The sequence below is a fragment of the Oncorhynchus clarkii genome, chromosome 16, assembly GCF_045791955.1.
Source record: "Oncorhynchus clarkii lewisi isolate Uvic-CL-2024 chromosome 16, UVic_Ocla_1.0, whole genome shotgun sequence".
NCBI lineage: Eukaryota > Metazoa > Chordata > Actinopteri > Salmoniformes > Salmonidae > Oncorhynchus > Oncorhynchus clarkii.
In genome coordinates, this window is record NC_092162.1 from 6,638,614 (window position 1) to 6,657,547 (window position 18,934).

Below are 18,934 nucleotides of genomic sequence, written 5' to 3' on the forward strand. Positions count from 1 at the left end.
TTGGCAGAAGGCTACATTTGACGGCATCAAAAATGAGATCCTGCAACTGAAGAGCAGCTGCTCTTGCTCCAGAGGGGAAAGGCCCAGCTCTCGCGCAGAGAGCCGCAAACGGCTGGTGGACCTCCAGGCCGACCTGGAGGACCAGCCACCCAGCAAGAAAGGTACAGGGTGGGCTCCGAGCACTGCCGGGAAGCCCCTCCCACCGTTTGTTGGGTTGAGAGCAGGGGGTAGAGAGAACACAGCCAAAGGTCGCAGGAACATCCGCTTAAAGAGGCGACTGTCTGCGCTCAAGAACTAATGCTGCCCAAAGTCTCAGACAGCGGAGCGCTTTTCATCATGTTTTTCCTATGTATCCATGTATGTGTTCCCCATTTCTGGCTTGATGTTTTTTAAGTGGTTGTGTTCCATATGATTTTGATTATAAATAAAGTTTTTGTTGTTGTTGCTGTGCTCAGATATTTTTCAAACGTTGTATAGCATTGGTAGGACTTATTGTTGTCTCATTGGTGGAGAGACACCACTTCATATCCTGGGAAATGATCTTCACTAACCAAACACTCACTATATTGACATGGTTATTAAAATACTTTTATTTTATTTTTTTCACATTGTTTGCTGACCAAAATTGCAACGTGTCCAGTTGTTTTGCTATTTAACAAACTGTCCTAATCTCATTCCACTGGCTAATGCTTAAGGAGCACACTAAATTTAGTTTGACACTAAGCATCAAGTCAACATAAAATAAAATCCCCACCATACCTCAGAAGCTTTGCGTCACCTTCAAAGATAATTCAACAAGTGTCCATGTCTTTGTTAGGGTTCCTGGGGAGAGGAGAGGAGGAGATGGACAGATTGCACAGGGAGCTGGTGGAGGTACAAAGGGACAGTGGGCTTCTCAGAGACAAGCTGACGGAACAGAAAAGAGAATTCCCAAAGACCCTAAAGGAGAGTGAGAAAGGGCCAGAAATGGAGGCTAAAGCCATGGACCACAGCGAGAACTCTGTAGCTGAGGTCGTGACCTTGAAGGGAAAGATGGCTGTACTGGAGGAGAAGCAGTGCACCCACCAAACGGAGAGGGAGGCGGTCGTAACCGTGTCCCAGTCGTATAACGACGAGCTCATGTCCCAAACGGAGAGAGTGGCAGAGTTGGAGAAGATGCTGTTTGAGAAGGAGGCGCAGGTGTCAGGCCTGCAGAGGAGCCTGAGGGAGGCGCAGGAGATGCGGGAGGATGAGGAGACCGCTACGGTGCAGGAGGCTCGTAAGAGGGAGGTGGAGAGGAGGCGGGAGTTGCTGGCTGTGGCTGAAGAGGCCATCACTCAGAAGAACGCTGAGCTGGAGAGGAGAGAGCGGGTCATCACCAGGTTAGTGGGCTGGCTGGTACCTTTCACTCTGGCTACTGGGGAGGCCTACGTGCCAATCCCAAATCATAACCTACGTGTGGCAATGATGCATAATGCACGTGTGGCAATCCGAGAGGATTTGATTGGTATAAGCAATATGGTGAAACTTCTGCCTAGCCTATCAGGGAGCAAGGTGTAGCTATTACAAGATTGATTACGCTTGTCCTCTCATATCTCCACGAGTGCGTAGTGCACAGGGGACGATTTGGGATTGGCCTAAATGTTTCTTCCTTTCCCCTGCTCCTCCTTACTGGTAAAACCTCTCTAATGTAGCTGCTGTTTGAGTTTACCTCTCGTGTTAATGACCACAGATTGAAGGAGACGGCTAAACTTGACTCCGACAAAGTGAAGAGTTTGAGCCTGGACCTTGAGAGGAAAGACGACCACACTTCTGATCTCAAAGAGAAGCTGTCCGACTCTAAAAAACAGATCCAGCAAGTTCAAATAGAGGTAAAATCTGATTTGATCTTTATTTATGCAACAGATACTATCATAGTAGGTCCATAATTACAATCACTAATAGCATCAATCACTATTAATAATGTATGAATCACTATTAATAACGTATGAATCACTATTAATAATGTATGAATCACTATTAATAACATATGAATCACTAACGTATGAATCACTAACGTATGAATCACTAATAACGTTTCAATCACTAACGTATGAATCACTATTAATAACGTATGAATCACTATTAATAACGTATGAATCACCATTCAAAACGTATGAATCACTATAATAACTATAATAACGTATGAATCACCATTCAAAACGTATGAATCACTATAATAACGTATGAATCACTAACGTATGAACCACTTTTTAAAAACGTATGAATCACTAATAATGTATGAATCACCATTCAAAACGTGTGAATCACTATTAATAACTATAACATATGAACCTCTATTAATAACGTATGAACCACTATAATAACGTATGGATCACTATTAACATATGAATCACTATTTGTAACGTATGAATCACTATTCATAATGTATGAATCACTATTAATAATGTATGACTCACTATTAATAATGTATGAATCACTACTAATAATGTATGAATCACTAATGTATGAATAACTATTAATAATGTATGACTCACTACTAATAATGTATGAATCACTTTTTAAAATGTATAAATCACTATAATAACGTATGAATCACTAATGTATGAATCACTAATAATAAAGTATGATTCACTAATAACGTATGAATCACTATTAATAATGTATGAACCACTATACTAACTTATCTCTCCCTATAATAATATATGAATCACTATAATAACATATGAATCACTATTAATAACGTATGAATCACTATTCATAATGTATGAATCACTATTCATAATGTATGAACCACTATACTAATTTATCTCCCTATAATAATATATGAATCACTATAATAACATATGAATCACTATTAATAACATATCGGCCCTTTTGTTTTCCTACCCAAGATCATCTCCATGCGAGAAGAGGCGAAATCTCTCAAACTTAAACTGCAGGACTTGGAGAAAGTGAAGAAACGGCAGCAGGCAGACCTGGCTAATAAAGACAGGACCATACAGCAACTGAAAACGGTATGTTGTTTAAATCTTTGTTGTTTTACTTTAAATGTGTCCTTGTTGTTGACCGGAGTTTGATCTTTCTCTTTCCAGGAACAGTCTGCTGACAAGAACCTCAAGCTCAATCCGAACGCCTGTAAAGGTACATATAAAGCCTGTTGATCCATACTGTTCTGCTCTGTATTTCTGTGTGCCATACATAGGCTGTGTTCTTGGCTACTACTTAGTAAAATGACATACTGTGTATTTACTGTCCTACATACTCTTTGGAACTGTTTAGTTCAAATGTATGTAAGCAACACATATCAACATACTAGACTCCCCCCATACTGAGAATGTATAATCTAATACTCCCCCATACTGAGAATGTCTAATCTAATACTCCCCCATACTGAGAATGTCTAATCTAATACTCCCCCATACTGAGAATGTGTAATCTGATACTCCCCCATACTGAGAATGTGTAATCTGATACTCCCCCATACTGAGAATGTGTAATCTAATACTAGACTCCCCCATACTGAGAATGTATAATCTGATACTCCCCCATACTGAGAATGTATAATCTGATACTCCCCCATACTGAGAATGTATAATCTAATACTCCCCCATACTGAGAATGTATAATCTGATACTAGACTCCCCCATACTGAGAATGTATAATCTAAAACTAGACTCCCCCATACTGAGAATGTATAATCTAATACTAGACTCCCCCCATACTGAGAATGTGTAATCTAATACTAGACTCCCCCATACTGAGAATGTATAATCTAATACTAGACTCACCCATACTGAGAATGTGTAATCTAATACTAGACTCCCCCATACTGAGAATGTGTAATCTAATACTAGACTCCACCCATACTGAGAATGTGTAATCTAATACTAGACTCCCCCATACTGAGAATGTGTAATCTAATACTAGACTCCCCCATACTGAGAATGTATAATCTAATACTAGACTCCCCCCATACTGAGATTGTATAATCTAATACTAGACTCCCCCATACTGAGAATGCATAATCTAATACTAGACTCCCCCATACTGAAAATGTGTAATCTAATACTAGACTCCCCCATACTGAGAATGTGTAATCTAATACTCCCCCATACTGAGAATGTATAATCTAATACTAGACTCCCCCATACTAAGAATGTCTAATCTAATACTCCCCCATACTGAGAATGTGTAATCTAATACTCCCCCATACTGAGAATGTATAATCTAATACTCCCCCATACTGAGAATGTATAATCTAATACTAGACTCGACCACACTGAGAATGTATAATCTAATACTCCCCCATACTGAGAATGTATAATCTAATACTAGACTCACCCATACTGAGAATGTGTAATCTAATGCTAGGCCCCCCCATACTGAGAATGTATAATCTAATACTAGACTCCCCCATACTGAGAATGTGTAATCTAATACTGGACTCCCCCATAATGAGAATGTATAATCTAATACTGGCTGCTCTTCTCTCTGTCCTGTAATCATGGAGTTGGGCTGCTCTTCTCTCTGTCCTGTAATCATGGAGTTGGGCTGCTCTTCTCTCTGTCCTGTAATCATGGAGTTAGGCTGCTCTTCTCTCTGTCCTGTAATCATGGAGTTGGGCTGCTCTTCTCTATTTTTAATTTAAATGTAACCTTTTATTTAACTAGGCAATTCAGTTAAGAACAAATTCTTATTTACAATGACGGCCTACCCCGGTCAAACCCGGACGACGCTGAGCCAATTGTGCGCCACCCTATGGGACTCCCAATCACGGCCGGTTGTGATACATCCTGAATTTGAACCAGGGTGTCTGTAGTGACGCCTCTTGCATTGAGATGCAGTGCCTTAGACCGCTGCGCCACTCAGGAGACACAAAATGTATCTCTGTCTTGTATTCATGGGGTTAGGCTGCTCTTATCTCTGTCGTGTATTCATGGGGTTCATTGTGCTTCCCCAGACCTTCAGGCTAAGGAGCGTATGATGGAGGACATGCGTCTGGCTCTGATTGAACAGGAGGATACCCAGACCCAACAGGAGCTGGTGTTAGAGGCCAAACTGGATGAGATTGACGCCCTCATTGAAGGTGGGATTATTTCAAGATGTAGTTTTCCATGATGGTGTATATTTGGTGTTTCAAGTTTATTTATTAGTTGGCTTTTCATAGACGATCATTCAGAGTTAGAGACAGTAGGTGCGTTAGAGAGTCCAAATCAGCAGGTCTGGGACAAGGTAGCACATCCTGTGAACAGGTCAGGGTTCCATAGCTGCAGGAAGAACAATTGAAACTGGAGCAGCAGCATGACCAGGTGGACTGGGGACAGCAATGAGTCATCCGGCCAGGTGGTCCTGAGGCATGGTCCTAGGGCTGAGAGAGAGAGAGAGATCCTAAAACGGAACCTTGAGGAACACTGAAATTTACAGTTGATTTGTCAGAACCAGGCCAGAACTTGTCCGTGTAGACCAATTTGGGTTTCCAATCTCTCCAAAAGAATGTAGTGATCGATGGTATCAAAAGCAGCACTAAGGTCTAGGAGCACGAGGGCAGATGCAGAGCCTTGGTTTGACGCCATTAAAAGGTAATTTACCACCTTCACGAGTGCAGTCTCAGTGCTATGATGGTGTCTGCCGCTGAAAAACATCCCCACAGCATGATGCTGCCACCACCATGCTTCACCGTAGGGAGGGTGCCAGGTTTCCGCCAGACGTGACGCTTGGCATTCAGGCCACAGAGTTAAATCTTGGTTTCATCAGACCAGAGAATCTTGTTTCTCATGGTCTGAGAGTCCTTTAGGTGCTTTTTGGCAAACTCCAAGTGGGCTGTCGTGTGCATTTTACTGAGGAGTGAATTCCATCTGACCACTACCATAAAGGCCTGATTGGTGGAGTGCTGCAGAGATGGTTGTCCTTCTGGCATCTCCACAGAGGAACTCTGGAGCTCTGTCAGAGTGACCACTGTGTTCTTGGGGACCTTCAATGCTGCAGAAATTGTTTGCTACCTTTCCCCAAATCTGTGCCTCGACACAATCCTGTCTCGGAGCTCTAAGGACAATTCCTTCAACCTCATGGCTTGGTTTTTTTGCACTGACATGCACTGTCAACTGTGGGACCTTATATAGACAGGTGTGTGCATTTCCAAATAATGTCCAATCAATTTAATTTACCACAGGTGGACTCCAATCACAGTTGTAGAAACATCTCAAGGACCATCAATGGAAACAGGATGCACTCTTGAGTTCAATTTCGAGTCTCATTGCAAATGGTCTGAATACTTATGTAAATAAGGCATTTATGTTTTTTTTTAATGAATTTGCAAAAAAAATCTAAACCGTTTTTCGGTTTGTCATGATGAGGTATTGTGTGTAGATTGATGAGGAACATTTATTTATTTAATCCATTTTAGAGTAAGGCTATAACGTAACAAAATGTGGAAAAAGGGGGAAGGGGTCTGAATACTTTTCCAATGCACTGTAAATATGCGTGCAAATGTATTTGAAGTACTCTAAATAATATTTCACCCCAGATCTGAATGCCGTCGGCGCTGGGTTCGACTGAGATTGACATTGTCTTGAATGGATTGAGGCTCTTCTCACAGCTAAAGGAAGGGGTGCAACTCAATATTAGGAAGGTGTTCCTAATGTTCGTATACTCGGTATATACAAAACATAGAATGGTAAGTACAACTGAACATGGTGATAGTACTCAAGTGGTGTTGTTGTTTTTTTGTCCCTCCCCCCCCCACAGAGGTGGATAAACTGAAAGGACTGTTACGCTACCAAGACAGTGGGAAAGACACTGGAGCCCTGAGAGACAGCCAATCGGACGAGGCCAAGCTAGCCATACAGGAAGCAGTTCAGGCTCAAGTGACCTTGAAGGTGGACATCTCAATATGTGACTCACCACCTGGATTTGGTCTTATGTAGCAAAATTTGAAATAGTGTTTTTATTTTATTGTTTTAATTACATTGGATAAAAGTAGAGATTCAGAGCTACAAAATGGTATATCATAAACTGCATTTTTGAGGAACAACGAAAAAGTAATTCTGCTTTGAAAGATGAACTTCACTCTCCTATGAAGTCGCGACATACGCCTAGTTTCCTGAAACGGGTCACACATGTAGTTGTTGATAGTGTGTATTTTCTCTGTTTATTTTTTTTACCTTGGATTAGTCGGTGCATGTAAGTGTACTTCCAAGTATAAGTAATCACGTGTGTTTCTAGCTGTGTACTGAGAAACACCAAGCTGACAAGAGGAAGTGGCTCGAAGAGAAGACGGTTCTCATCCGGCTGGCCAAGGAGGCCGAGGATAAGAGGAACCAGGAGATGAGGAAGTTTGCAGACGGCCGTAAGCGTCACGCCAAGCAGCAAGACCAAGTGGTAAAACAACCCCCCCCCCCCCCCCCCCCGGGACCCCCAGCCGTTCCACGTATTAACTAATTGCACAGTTATCAAACCTGATTCAACTAATCATCAAGCCCTTTACAAGGTAAATCAGGTGAGCTAGTTCAACAACATTGTGAAACGTCTGGGGATCCCCTAGGAGAGGTTTTCCTTGGAATAAAAGCTACAATACCCTCTACAGACAGAGCCTACAAAGGCTGCATTTACACAGATCAGATCTTTTATAATTGGTTAAAGATAATTGGTTTAAAAGGTCAGAATTGGGCTGCCTGTGTAAATGCAAACCACTGTATGTGACCCTGTAGGAAGGTCTGGTGGCCCAGCTCAGTGAGAAGGAGCAGGACCTACTGAAGTGGAGGAAAGAGAGGGACTCCCTGGTGACAGCTCTGGAGGTCCAGCTAACCAAACTCCTCTCCAGCAACGCAGACAAGGATGAACAGATAGCCAGTCTCCGCTGCCACGCCTCCTCTCAGCCAGCAGAGGTCAGTTCAAACACGCGTTGGACTGTTTAGTCGGTTGGGACTTGGCAGACTATTTTCCTTTGGAACAAATGAGCTCTGTTAACTCCCCCAGTCCCAAAACCCCAACAGAAATGGGCTTTTCATTTATCTGACTGTCATTTATCTCCATGTCCAGACGTTATATTAAGTGTTTTAACATGTTGTTTTCAGGGCAAGCAGGGCTACAAGTAGAACACATAACACTTTGACAAACCGTTGCATTCATGTTTTAAAAAAAAATAATAATCAAATCAAATGTATTTATAAAGCCCTTCGTACATCAGCTGATATCTCAAAGTGCTGTACAGAAACCCAGCCTAAAACCCCAAACAGAGAGAGAGAGAGAAAGAGAGAATTAGAGAGAGCATACTTAAATTCACACAGGACACCGGATAAGACAGGAGAAGTACTCCAGATATAACAGACTGACCCTAGCCCACCGACACATAAACTCCTGCAGCATAAATACTGGAGGCTGAGACAGGAGGGGTCAGGGGACACTGTAGCCCCATAATTTAAAAATGTAATTAAAAAATAAGGACTGCCAAAGCAGAAAACCTGATAAAATGTATTTGTTTTTATGGGGGTCCAACAAAATTAAGGCAGTTTTAAAAACATTTACAATACATTCATAACAGATTTCACAATATATTAAGTGTGTGTCCTCAGTCTACTACCACATATCTATAACACCATATTCATGTGTACATGTGTGTATAGTGCATATGTTATCTTGTGTTTGTATACGTGTCTATGTGTGTGTGTGTGTGTGTCATTAATATTTTCTACATTGTAGAATAATAGTGAAGACATCGACACTATAAAATAACACATATGGAATCATGTAGTAACCAAAAAAGTGTTCTACAATGTAGAAAATACTCAAATTAAATAAAACCCCTGGAATGAGTAGGTGTTATAAAACGTTTGACTGGTAGTGTAGTTGTCAGGGTCTACTGTACAGACTGGTACTGTATGTGGCATGGTCTACTGTACAGACTGGTACTGTATGTGGCAGGGTCTACTGTACAGACTGGTACTGTATGTGGCAGGGTCTACTGTACAGACTGGTACTGTATGTGGCAGGGTCTACTGTACAGACTGGTACTGTATGTGGCAGGGTCTACTGTACAGACTGGTACTGTATGTGGCAGGGTCTACTGTACAGACTGGTACTGTATGTGGCAGGGTCTACTGTACAGACTGGTACTGTATGTGGCAGGGTCTACTGTACAGACTGGTACTGTATGTGGCAGGGTCTACTGTACAGACTGGTACTGTATGTGGCAGGGTCTACTGTACAGACTGGTACTGTATGTGGCAGGGTCTACTGTACAGACTGGTACTGTATGTGGCAGGGTCTACTGTACAGACTGGTACTGTATGTGGCAGGGTCTACTGTACAGACTGGTACTGTATGTGGCAGGGTCTACTGTACAGACTGGTACTGTATGTGGCAGGGTCTACTGTACAGACTGGTACTGTATGTGGCAGGGTCTACTGTACAGACTGGTACTGTATGTGGCAGGGTCTACTGTACAGACTGGTACTGTATGTGGCAGGGTCTACTGTACAAATCAAATCAAATCAAATGTATTTATATAGCCCTTCGTACATCAGCTGATATCTCAAAGTGCTGTACAGAAACCCAGCCTAAAACCCCAAACAGCAAGCAATGCAGGTGTGGAAGCACGGTGGCTAGGAAAAACTCCCTAGAAAGGCCAAAACCTAGGAAGAAACCTAGAGAGGAACCAGGCTATGTGGGGTGGCCAGTCCTCTTCTGGCTGTGCCGGGTGGAGATTATAACAGAACATGGCCAAGATGTTCAAATGTTCATAAATGACCAGCATGGTCGAATAATAATAAGGCAGAACAGTTGAAACTGGAGCAGCAGCACAGTCAGGTGGACTGGGGACAGCAAGGAGTTATCATGTCAGGTATTCCTGGGGCATGGTCCATGGTCGAGAGAGAGAAAGAAAGAGAGAATTAGAGAGAGCATATGTGGGATGGCCAGTCTTCTTCTGGCTGTGCCGGGTGGAGATTATAACAGAACATGGCCAAGATGTTCAAATGTTCATAAATGACCAGCATGGTCGAATAATATTAAGGCAGAACAGTTGAAACTGGAGCAGCAGCACAGCCAGGTGGACTGGGGACAGCAAGGAGTCATCATGTCAGGTAGTCCTGGGGCATGGTCCTAGGGCTCAGGCGAGAGAGAGAAAGAGAGAATTAGAGAACGCACACTTAGATTCACACAGGACACCGAATAGGACAGGAGAAGTACTCCAGATATAACAAACTGACCCTAGCCCCCCGACACATAAACTACTGCAGCATAAATACTGGAGGCTGAGACAGGAGGGGTCAGGAGACACTGTGGCCCCATCCGAGGACACCCCCGGACAGGGCCAAACAGGAAGGATATAACCCCACCCACTTTGCCAAAGCACAGCCCCCACACCACTAGAGGGATATCTTCAACCACCAACTTACCATCCTGAGACAAGGCTGAGTATAGCCCACAAAGACCTCCGCCACGGCACAACCCAAGGGGGGGGGGGAGCCAACCCAGACAGAATGACCACATCAGTGACTCAACCCACTCAGGTGACGCACCCCCTCCAGGGACGACAGGAGAGAGCCCCAGTAAGCCAGTGACTCAGCCCCTGTAATAGGGTTAGAGGCAGAGAATCCCAGTGGAAAGAGGGGAACCGGCCAGGCAGAGACAGCAAGGGCGGTTCGTTGCTCCAGAGCCTTTCCGTTCACCCTCCCACTCCTGGGCCAGACTACACTCAATCATATGACCCACTGAAGAGATGAGTCTTCAGTAGAGACTTAAAGGTTGAGACCGAGTTTGCGTCTCTGACATGGGTAGGCAGACAGTTCCATAAAAATGGAGCTCTATAGGAGAAAGCCCTGCCTCCAGCTGTTTGCTTAGAAATTATAGGGACAATTAGGAGGCCTGCGTCTTGTGACCGTAGCGTACGTGTAGGTATGTACGGCAGGACCAAATCAGAGAGATAGGTAGGAGCAAGCCCATGTAATGCTTTGTAGGTTAGCAGTAAAACCTTGAAATCAGCCCTTGCCTTGACAGGAAGCCAGTGTAGAGAGGCTAGCACTGGAGTAATATGATCAAATTTTTTGGTTCTAGTCAGGATTCTAGCAGCCGTATTTAGCACTAACTGAAGTTTATTTAGTGCTTTATCCGGGTAGCCGGAAAGTAGAGCATTGCAGTAGTCTAACCTAGAAGTGACAAAAGCATGGATTAATTTTTCTGCATCATTTTTGGACAGAAAGTTTCTGATTTTTGCAATGTTACGTAGATGGAAAAAAGCTGTCCTTGAAATGGTCTTGATATGTTCTTCAAAAGAGAGATCAGGGTCCAGAGTAACGCCGAGGTCCTTCACAGTTTTATTTGAGACGACTGTACAACCATTAAGATTAATTGTCAGATTCAACAGAAGATCTCTTTGTTTCTTGGGACCTAGAACAAGCATCTCTGTTTTGTCCGAGTTTAAAAGTAGAAAGTTTGCAGCCATCCACTTCCTTATGTCTGAAACACATTCTTCTAGCAAGGGCAATTTTGGGGCTTCACCAATGTTTAATTGAAATGTACAGCTGTGTGTCATCCGCATAGCAGTGAAAGTTAACATTATGTTTTCGAATAACATCCCCAAGAGGTCAAATATATAGTGAAAACAATAGTGGTCCTAAAACGGAACCTTGAGGAACACAGAAATTACAGAGTACAGACTGGTACTGTATGTGGCAGGGTCTACTGTACAGACTGGTACTGTATGTGGCATGGTCTACTGTTACAGACTGGTACTGTATGTGGCATGGTCTACTGTACAGACTGGTACTGTATGTGGCATGGTCTACTGTACAGACTGGTACTGTATGTGGCATGGTCTACTGTTACAGACTGGTACTGTATGTGGCAGGGTCTACTGTACAGACTGGTACTGTATGTGGCAGGGTCTACTGTACAGACTGGTACTGTATGTGGCAGGGTCTACTGTACAGACTGGTACTGTATGTGGCATGGTCTACTGTACAGACTGGACCTGTACATTATCAAGCATTTCACATGTTATCCAGATACTGACTGTTAGCACTTGGTGGTCTATAGCAGCTTCCCACCAGAATGGGCTTTAGGTGAGGCAGATGAACCTGTAGCCAACATTACTTCAACAGTATTTAATATGAATGCTGTAAATACAGAGGTTGTTTTCTCACTGGGAAATGAATATCCAATACAGGAAGTTGGTGGCACCTTAACTGGGGAGAACGGGCTTGTGGTAATGGCTGGAGCGGAATCTGTGGAATGGTATCAAACCCATGGTTTCCATGTGTTGGATGCCATTCCATTCACTCCATTCCAGCCATTATTATGAGCCGTCCTCCCCTCGGCAGCCTCCACTGATATCCAACTAGTCCGTGACAACTGTGTGGAGTTTGGAGTCTTTGACAGCAAACTGTGTGAAGTTATAACAGTATTATAGACATTATGTCCTGGGGATTTCTTATGGATCGTCTGTGTGTAGCTTGTGAGTGTCGTAAGAGCAAAACACGTTACGTGTGTTCGTGAGACTTTCAGCTTTTCATTGTAGTGTTCAATAGTTTGTAGCTCTAACCATTCGGACTCTACAGACGTTTTTGTAATAAAAAAAAACGACCCGAACCCCTTTGCGGGATCTGCCGTTGTCGCAAACACCACTCAGCCCTGTTAATCACACAGATGCAGAAGAAATAGACGAATCCAATGGTTTTAATCCAGAACGCTTGATGTTTTAGAAGGGGTTAGAAAACACGCCAGCGTTACGGTTGGAATCGTTGGGTTAAGGGTCGGGTGCAGGGTTCTTGGTAATTTCAAATTTAAATGATTTGTATTTTTTGCACTTAACCTTATTGAAAGATGTTGCACTTATTTTATGCGCGTTGAAATGCTCTCTACAAATGAATTATTTTTTATATTATTATTATTATTATCAATTATTTTGAATTTTAATTTTTTTAAATAAAAAAAAGGTACACAAACTCGGTATAGGGTCACTGTTCACTTTCAGTGACCTTTTGTGGTACTGTAGCATGATTTAAAAAACACAACTTTGGACCATGTTGATAGATGGCATTATTGGTCCCCTGTTTCCTTACTGTTGTATCCCCCCCCAGAGGGACCATATTGATAGATAGCATTATTGGTCCCCTGTTTCCTTACTGTTGTATCCCCCCCCAGAGGGACCATATTGATAGATAGCATTATTGGTCCCCTGTTTCCTTACTGTTGTATCCCCCCCCCAGAGGGACCATATTGATAGATAGCATTATTGGTTTACTGTTTCCTTACTGTTGTATCCTTCCCCCCCCCCCCCCCAGAGGGACCATGTTGATAGATAGCATTATTGGTCACCTGTTTCCTTACTGTTGTATCCTTCCCCTTCCCCCAGGGGGACCATGGCCAGGTGGAGGTAGTGGAGCTGCAGGGCCTTCTGTCTGACAGAGACACTGAGATTCTTAACCTGAAGGAACAATTGAAAACTGCATTCAAAGCCAGCAGCGATGCCTCGGTCCCTACTAAACACAGAGAGACAGCCAATCAGGTGAGGGAGCAGTCCTCCTTCATAACGAATAAAATCTTAAGTTTATTGGTCTCGTGCAAGGGATACAGGGTGTAAACAGTACAGTGAAACGCTTACTTGCAAGCTCTCCTCAACAGTGCAGTACACATTATCCAAAAATATAACATTGTATTCAATCCCCTATCCATATGTAGTATGTTGGTCTTGTTAATACAATGGATGTTGTTCATGATAGCTCTCACAGACTGAAGCAGAGGAGTGCCCTTCCAAAGTCCGTGAGAGGACTCTCCATGACAACGGTCAACTAGTACGCGACGTAAAGATGTCGAAGAGGACCAGTCAGGTAATCTCCTTTAGACATCTCCTAAAATGTTTCAATCTCTCCGGTTTAACTCGTCTGTGCGTAACAAAACGTCAGTTTGGCATAGAGGAAGTATGTCACTTCTTTATCCGCCTGTTGATCACGTCCCTCCGACAAAATAGTAGCTATCGAGATGGAGTTCACTGAGGTAATTTTTTTTTTTTAGTGAGTGCATTTTACAAGTGGCTAGTTCGCATCAACTACCTTCGCTAAAACCACTGCAAATGTTTAGCGTGCAAACCTTGGTTTCGAGTTGCGACGTTCTGGCATGTCTGCCTCGTGGTTTGTTGGGAGTCACTGCTGTTGCCTAGGGGGTTGGGTTTCCAAGGCTAGGTTCTCATCTGCATGTCTGCCTCGTGGTTTGTTGGGAGTCACTGCTGTTGCCTAGGGGTTCCGGTTTCCAAGGCTAGGTTCTCATCTGCATGTCTGCCTCGTGGTTTGTTGGGAGTCACTGCTGTTGCCTAGGGGGTCGGGTTTCCAAGGCTAGGTTCTCATCTGCATGTCTGCCTCGTGGTTTGTTGGGAGTCACTGCTGTTGCCTAGGGGGTCGGGTTTCCAAGGCTAGGTTGTCATCTGCATGTCTGCCTCGTGGTTTGTTGGGAGTCACTGCTGTTGCCTAGGGGGTCGGGTTTCCAAGGCTAGGTTCTCATCTGCATGTCTGCCTCGTGGTTTGTTGGGAGTCACTGCTGTTGCCTAGGGGGTCGGGTTTCCAAGGCTAGGTTGTCATCTGCATGTCTGCCTCATGGTTTGTTGGGAGTCACTGCTGTTGCCTAGGGGGTCGGGTTTCCAAGGCTAGGTTCTCATCTGCATGTCTGCCTCGTGGTTTGTTGGGAGTCACTGCTGTTGCCTAGGGGGTCGGGTTTCCAAGGCTAGGTTGTCATCTGCATGTCTGCCTCGTGGTTTGTTGGGAGTCACTGCTGTTGCCTAGGGGGTCGGGTTTCCAAGGCTAGGTTCTCATCTGCATGTCTGCCTCGTGGTTTGTTGGGAGTCACTGCTGTTGCCTAGGGGGTTGGGTTTCCAAGGCTAGGTTGTCATCTGCATGTCTGCCTCGTGGTTTGTTGGGAGTCACTGCTGTTGCCTAGGGGGTCGGGTTTCCAAGGCTAGGTTCTCATCTGCATGTCTGCCTCGTGGTTTGTTGGGAGTCACTGCTGTTGCCTAGGGGGTCGGGTTTCCAAGGCTAGGTTGTCATCTGCATGTCTGCCTCGTGGTTTGTTGGGAGTCACTGCTGTTGCCTAGGGGGTCGGGTTTCCAAGGCTAGGTTCTCATCTGCATGTCTGCCTCGTGGTTTGTTGGGAGTCACTGCTGTTGCCTAGGGGGTCGGGTTTCCAAGGCTAGGTTCTCATCTGCATGTCTGCCTCGTGGTTTGTTGGGAGTCACTGCTGTTGCCTAGGGGGTCGGGTTTCCAAGGCTAGGTTGTCATCTGCATGTCTGCCTCGTGGTTTGTTGGGAGTCACTGCTGTTGCCTAGGGGTTCCGGTTTCCAAGGCTAGGTTCTCATCTGCATATCTGCCTCGTGGTTTGTTGGTAGTCACTGCTGTTGCCTAGGGGGTCGGGTTTCCAAGGCTAGGTTCTCATCTGCATGTCTGCCTCGTGGTTTGTTGGGAGTCACTGCTGTTGCCTAGGGGGTTGGGTTTCCAAGGCTAGGTTCTCATCTGCATGTCTGCCTCGTGTTTTGTTGGGAGTCACTGCTGTTGCCTAGGGGGTCGGGTTTCCAAGGCTAGGTTCTCATCTGCATGTCTGCCTCGTGGTTTGTTGGGAGTCACTGTTGTTGCCTAGGGGGTTGGGTTTCCAAGGCTAGGTTCTCATCTGCATGTCTTATGTCAATTAGCGCCACGTCCGTCTTGCTCTGATGGAACTGACTAGTAGGTTAACCCAACTGACTAGTAGGTTAACCCAACTGACTAGTAGGTTAACCCAACTGACTAGTCACTCCTGTAGGTTAACCCAAATGACTAGACACTCCTGTAGGTTAACCCAACTGACTAGTCACTCCTGTAGGTTAACCCAACTGACTAGTAGGTTAACCCAATTGACTAGTCACTCCTGTAGGTTAACCCAAATGACCTGACCCTCCTGTAGGTTAACCCAACTGACTAGTAGGTTAACCAAACTGACTAGACATGCCTGTAGGTTAACCCAACTGACTAGTCACTCCTGTAGGTTAACCCAACTGACTAGTAGGTTAACCCAACTGACTAGTCACTCCTGTAGGTTAACCCAAATGACTAGACGCTCCTGTAGGTTAACCCAACTGACTAGTAGGTTAACCCAACTGACTAGTAGGTTAACCCAACTGACTAGTAGGTTAACCCAAATGACTAGACACTCCTGTAGGTTAACCCAACTGACTAGACACTCCTGTAGGTTAACCCAACTGACTAGGCACTCCTGTAGGTTAACCCAACTGACTAGTCACTCCTGTAGGTTAACCCAACTGACTAGTCACTCCTGTAGGTTAACCCAACTAACTAGGCACTCCTGTAGGTTAACCCAACTGACTAGACGCTCCTGTAGGTTAACCCAACTGACTTGTAGGTTAACCCAACTGACTAGTAGGTTAACCCAACTAGTCACTTCTGTAGTCACTTCTGTAGGTTAACCCAACTGACTAGTCACTCCTGTAGGTTAACCTGACAGTCACTCCTGTAGGACTAGTCACTCCTGTAGGTTAACCCAACTGACTAGTCACTCCTGTAGGTTAACCCAACTGACTAGACACTCCTGTAGGTTAACCCAACTGACTAGTCACTCCTGTAGGTTAACCCAACTGACTAGACACTCCTGTAGGTTAACTCATCGTCACTGTCATCCTGTGTACCCCTGCCTGTCTGTCTGTAGGGGTCTGGGGGCTACCCGTCGGTGCTAGACTCCTCAGAGATCTCCACAGAAGGAGGCAGGACCAGCCGCTTCCCCAAGCCTGAGCTCGAGATCTCCTTCAGCCCGCTGCAGCCCAACAGGATGGCCCTGAAACGCCAGGGAGAGGACGTAATCAACGTCAAAATCACCCGCAAGAGGAAGAGCTCTGAGATCGACAAGGTAGACCGTGTTCACTTGCAGTGAGGGACGTACTGTAGGTTCAGTCCAGGGTACAACTGTGTGGTCCTTCCGCCACTGCAGACCCTGTCCATCTTACCATTCAGGTGGTGGTCTCTCTCCTGTCAGTCATCTTCAATACATTTTACAGAGAGAGCATTAGTACTGCAACAGTTCTGTTATCCCATGTCCAAAGTCAGGAGTCACCTACCTAACTAATTGCAATGGCATAAGAAACCATGCAAGAAGCAAAAGTGTTTAAATAGCCTCAGATAAGCCATAATGAAGTGTTAATTAGGTTCATCTGAAGAGCAAGTTGTTCAACATATTAATAGTTTACTGCTCCATCTTACAATATGCATTGAACTGAAAGGCTTGTGCTTCTTTTTATGGAAGTACATTTATAGAGTTTCCTATTACATGTGGTGGGATCTAACCCACGCACGGTTGTTGTGTGAATATAATGAGTCGATGTAGTGTAGGGTCTCTGCTGCAGTTACGTAGGAGGAGGCGTGGTCTCTGCTGCAGCGTAGGATGAGGCGTGGTCTCTGCTGCAGCGTAGGAGGAGGAGGGGTGGTCTCTGCTGCAGCGTAGGAGGAGGAGGCGTGGTCTCCGCTGCAGCGACGGATGAGGAGGCGTGGTCTCCGCTGCAGCGTAGGATGAGGAGGCGTGGTCTCTGCTGCAGCGTAGGAGGAGGCGTGGTCTCTGCTGCAGCGGCGTAGGAGGAGGCGTGGTCTCTGCTGCAGCGGCGTAGGAGGAGGAGGTGTGGTCTCTGCTGCAGCGTAGGAGGAGGCGTGGTCTCTGCTGCAGCGGCGTAGGAGGAGGAGGCGTGGTCTCTGCTGCAGCGGCGTAGGAGGAGGAGGTGTGGTCTCTGCTGCAGCGTAGGAGGAGGCGTGGTCTCTGCTGCAACGGCGTAGGAGGAGGAGGCGTGGTCTCTGCTGCAGCGGCGTAGGAGGCGTGGTCTCTGCTGCAGCGGCGTAGGAGGCGTGGTCTCTGCTGCAGCGGCGTAGGAGGCGTGGTCTCTGCTGCAGCGGCATGGGAGGCGTGGTCTCTGCTGCAGCGGCGTAGGAGGAGGCATGGTCTCTTCTGCAGCGGAGGAGGAGGCGGGTCTCTGCTGCAGCGGCGTAGGAGGAGGCGGGTCTCTGCTGCAGTGACGTAGGAGGAGGAGGCGGGTCTCTGCTGCAGCGGCGTAGGAGGAGGCGGGTCTCTGCTGCAGCAAAGAAGGAGGAGGCGGGTCTCTGCTGCAGTGACGTAGGAGGGGGAGGGTCTCTGCTGCAGTGACGTAGGATGAGGATGGTCTCTGCTGCAGTGACGTAGGAGGAGGAGGGTCTCTGCTGCAGTGACGGAGGAGGCGGGTCTCTGCTGCAGTGACGTAGGAGGAGGAGGGGCTCTGCTGCAGTGACGTAGGAGGAGGAGGGTCTCTGCTGCAGTGACGTAGGAGGAGGAGGCGGGTCTCTGCTGCAGTGACGTATGAGGAGGAGGGTCTCTGCTGCAGTGACGTAGGAGGAGGAGGCGGGTCTCTGCTGCAGCGGCGTAGGAGGAGGAGGCGGGTCTCTGCTGCAGCGGCGTAGGAGGAGGAGGAGGGTCTCTGCTGCAGCGGCGTAGGAGGAGGAGGCGGGTCTCTGCTGCAGCGGCGTAGGAGGAGGCGGGTCTCTGCTGCAGTGACGTAGGAGGAGGGTCTCTGCTGCAGTTCTGTAGGAGGAGGCGGGTCTCTGCTGCAGCAAAGAAGGAGGAGGCGGGTCTCTGCTGCAGTGACGTAGGAGGGGGAGGGTCTCTGCTGCAGTGACGTAGGATGAGGATGGTCTCTGCTGCAGTGACGTAGGAGGAGGAGGGTCTCTGCTGCAGTGACGGAGGAGGCGGGTCTCTGCTGCAGTGACGTAGGAGGAGGAGGGTCTCTGCTGCAGTGACGTAGGAGGAGGAGGGTCTCTGCTGCAGTGACGTAGGAGGAGGAGGGTCTCTGCTGCAGTGACGTGGGAGGAGGCGGGTCTCTGCTGCAGCGGCGTAGGAGGAGGGTCTCTGCTGCAGTTACGTAGGAGGAGGCGGGTCTCTGCTGCAGCGTAGAAGGAGGAGGCGGGTC

The 18,934-nt window shown here is 46.2% G+C and overlaps 1 protein-coding gene across 1 annotated transcript in view; it reads left to right on the forward strand.

The window, feature by feature from the left end:
• LOC139367829 (kinesin family member 20Ba) overlaps nucleotides 1-18,934 on the forward strand; it is a 38,754-nt gene that overhangs the window by 8,581 nt on the left and 11,239 nt on the right. The window contains exons 17-28 of the mRNA XM_071106168.1: nucleotides 8-161; nucleotides 818-1,361; nucleotides 1,712-1,850; nucleotides 2,874-2,996; nucleotides 3,075-3,123; nucleotides 4,943-5,068; nucleotides 6,727-6,857; nucleotides 7,204-7,359; nucleotides 7,689-7,865; nucleotides 13,334-13,486; nucleotides 13,701-13,808; nucleotides 16,663-16,860. Of these exons, the coding sequence (XP_070962269.1) occupies nucleotides 8-161; nucleotides 818-1,361; nucleotides 1,712-1,850; nucleotides 2,874-2,996; nucleotides 3,075-3,123; nucleotides 4,943-5,068; nucleotides 6,727-6,857; nucleotides 7,204-7,359; nucleotides 7,689-7,865; nucleotides 13,334-13,486; nucleotides 13,701-13,808; nucleotides 16,663-16,860 (2,058 nt within the window). The remainder of the gene's footprint in view (nucleotides 1-7; nucleotides 162-817; nucleotides 1,362-1,711; nucleotides 1,851-2,873; nucleotides 2,997-3,074; nucleotides 3,124-4,942; nucleotides 5,069-6,726; nucleotides 6,858-7,203; nucleotides 7,360-7,688; nucleotides 7,866-13,333; nucleotides 13,487-13,700; nucleotides 13,809-16,662; nucleotides 16,861-18,934) is intronic.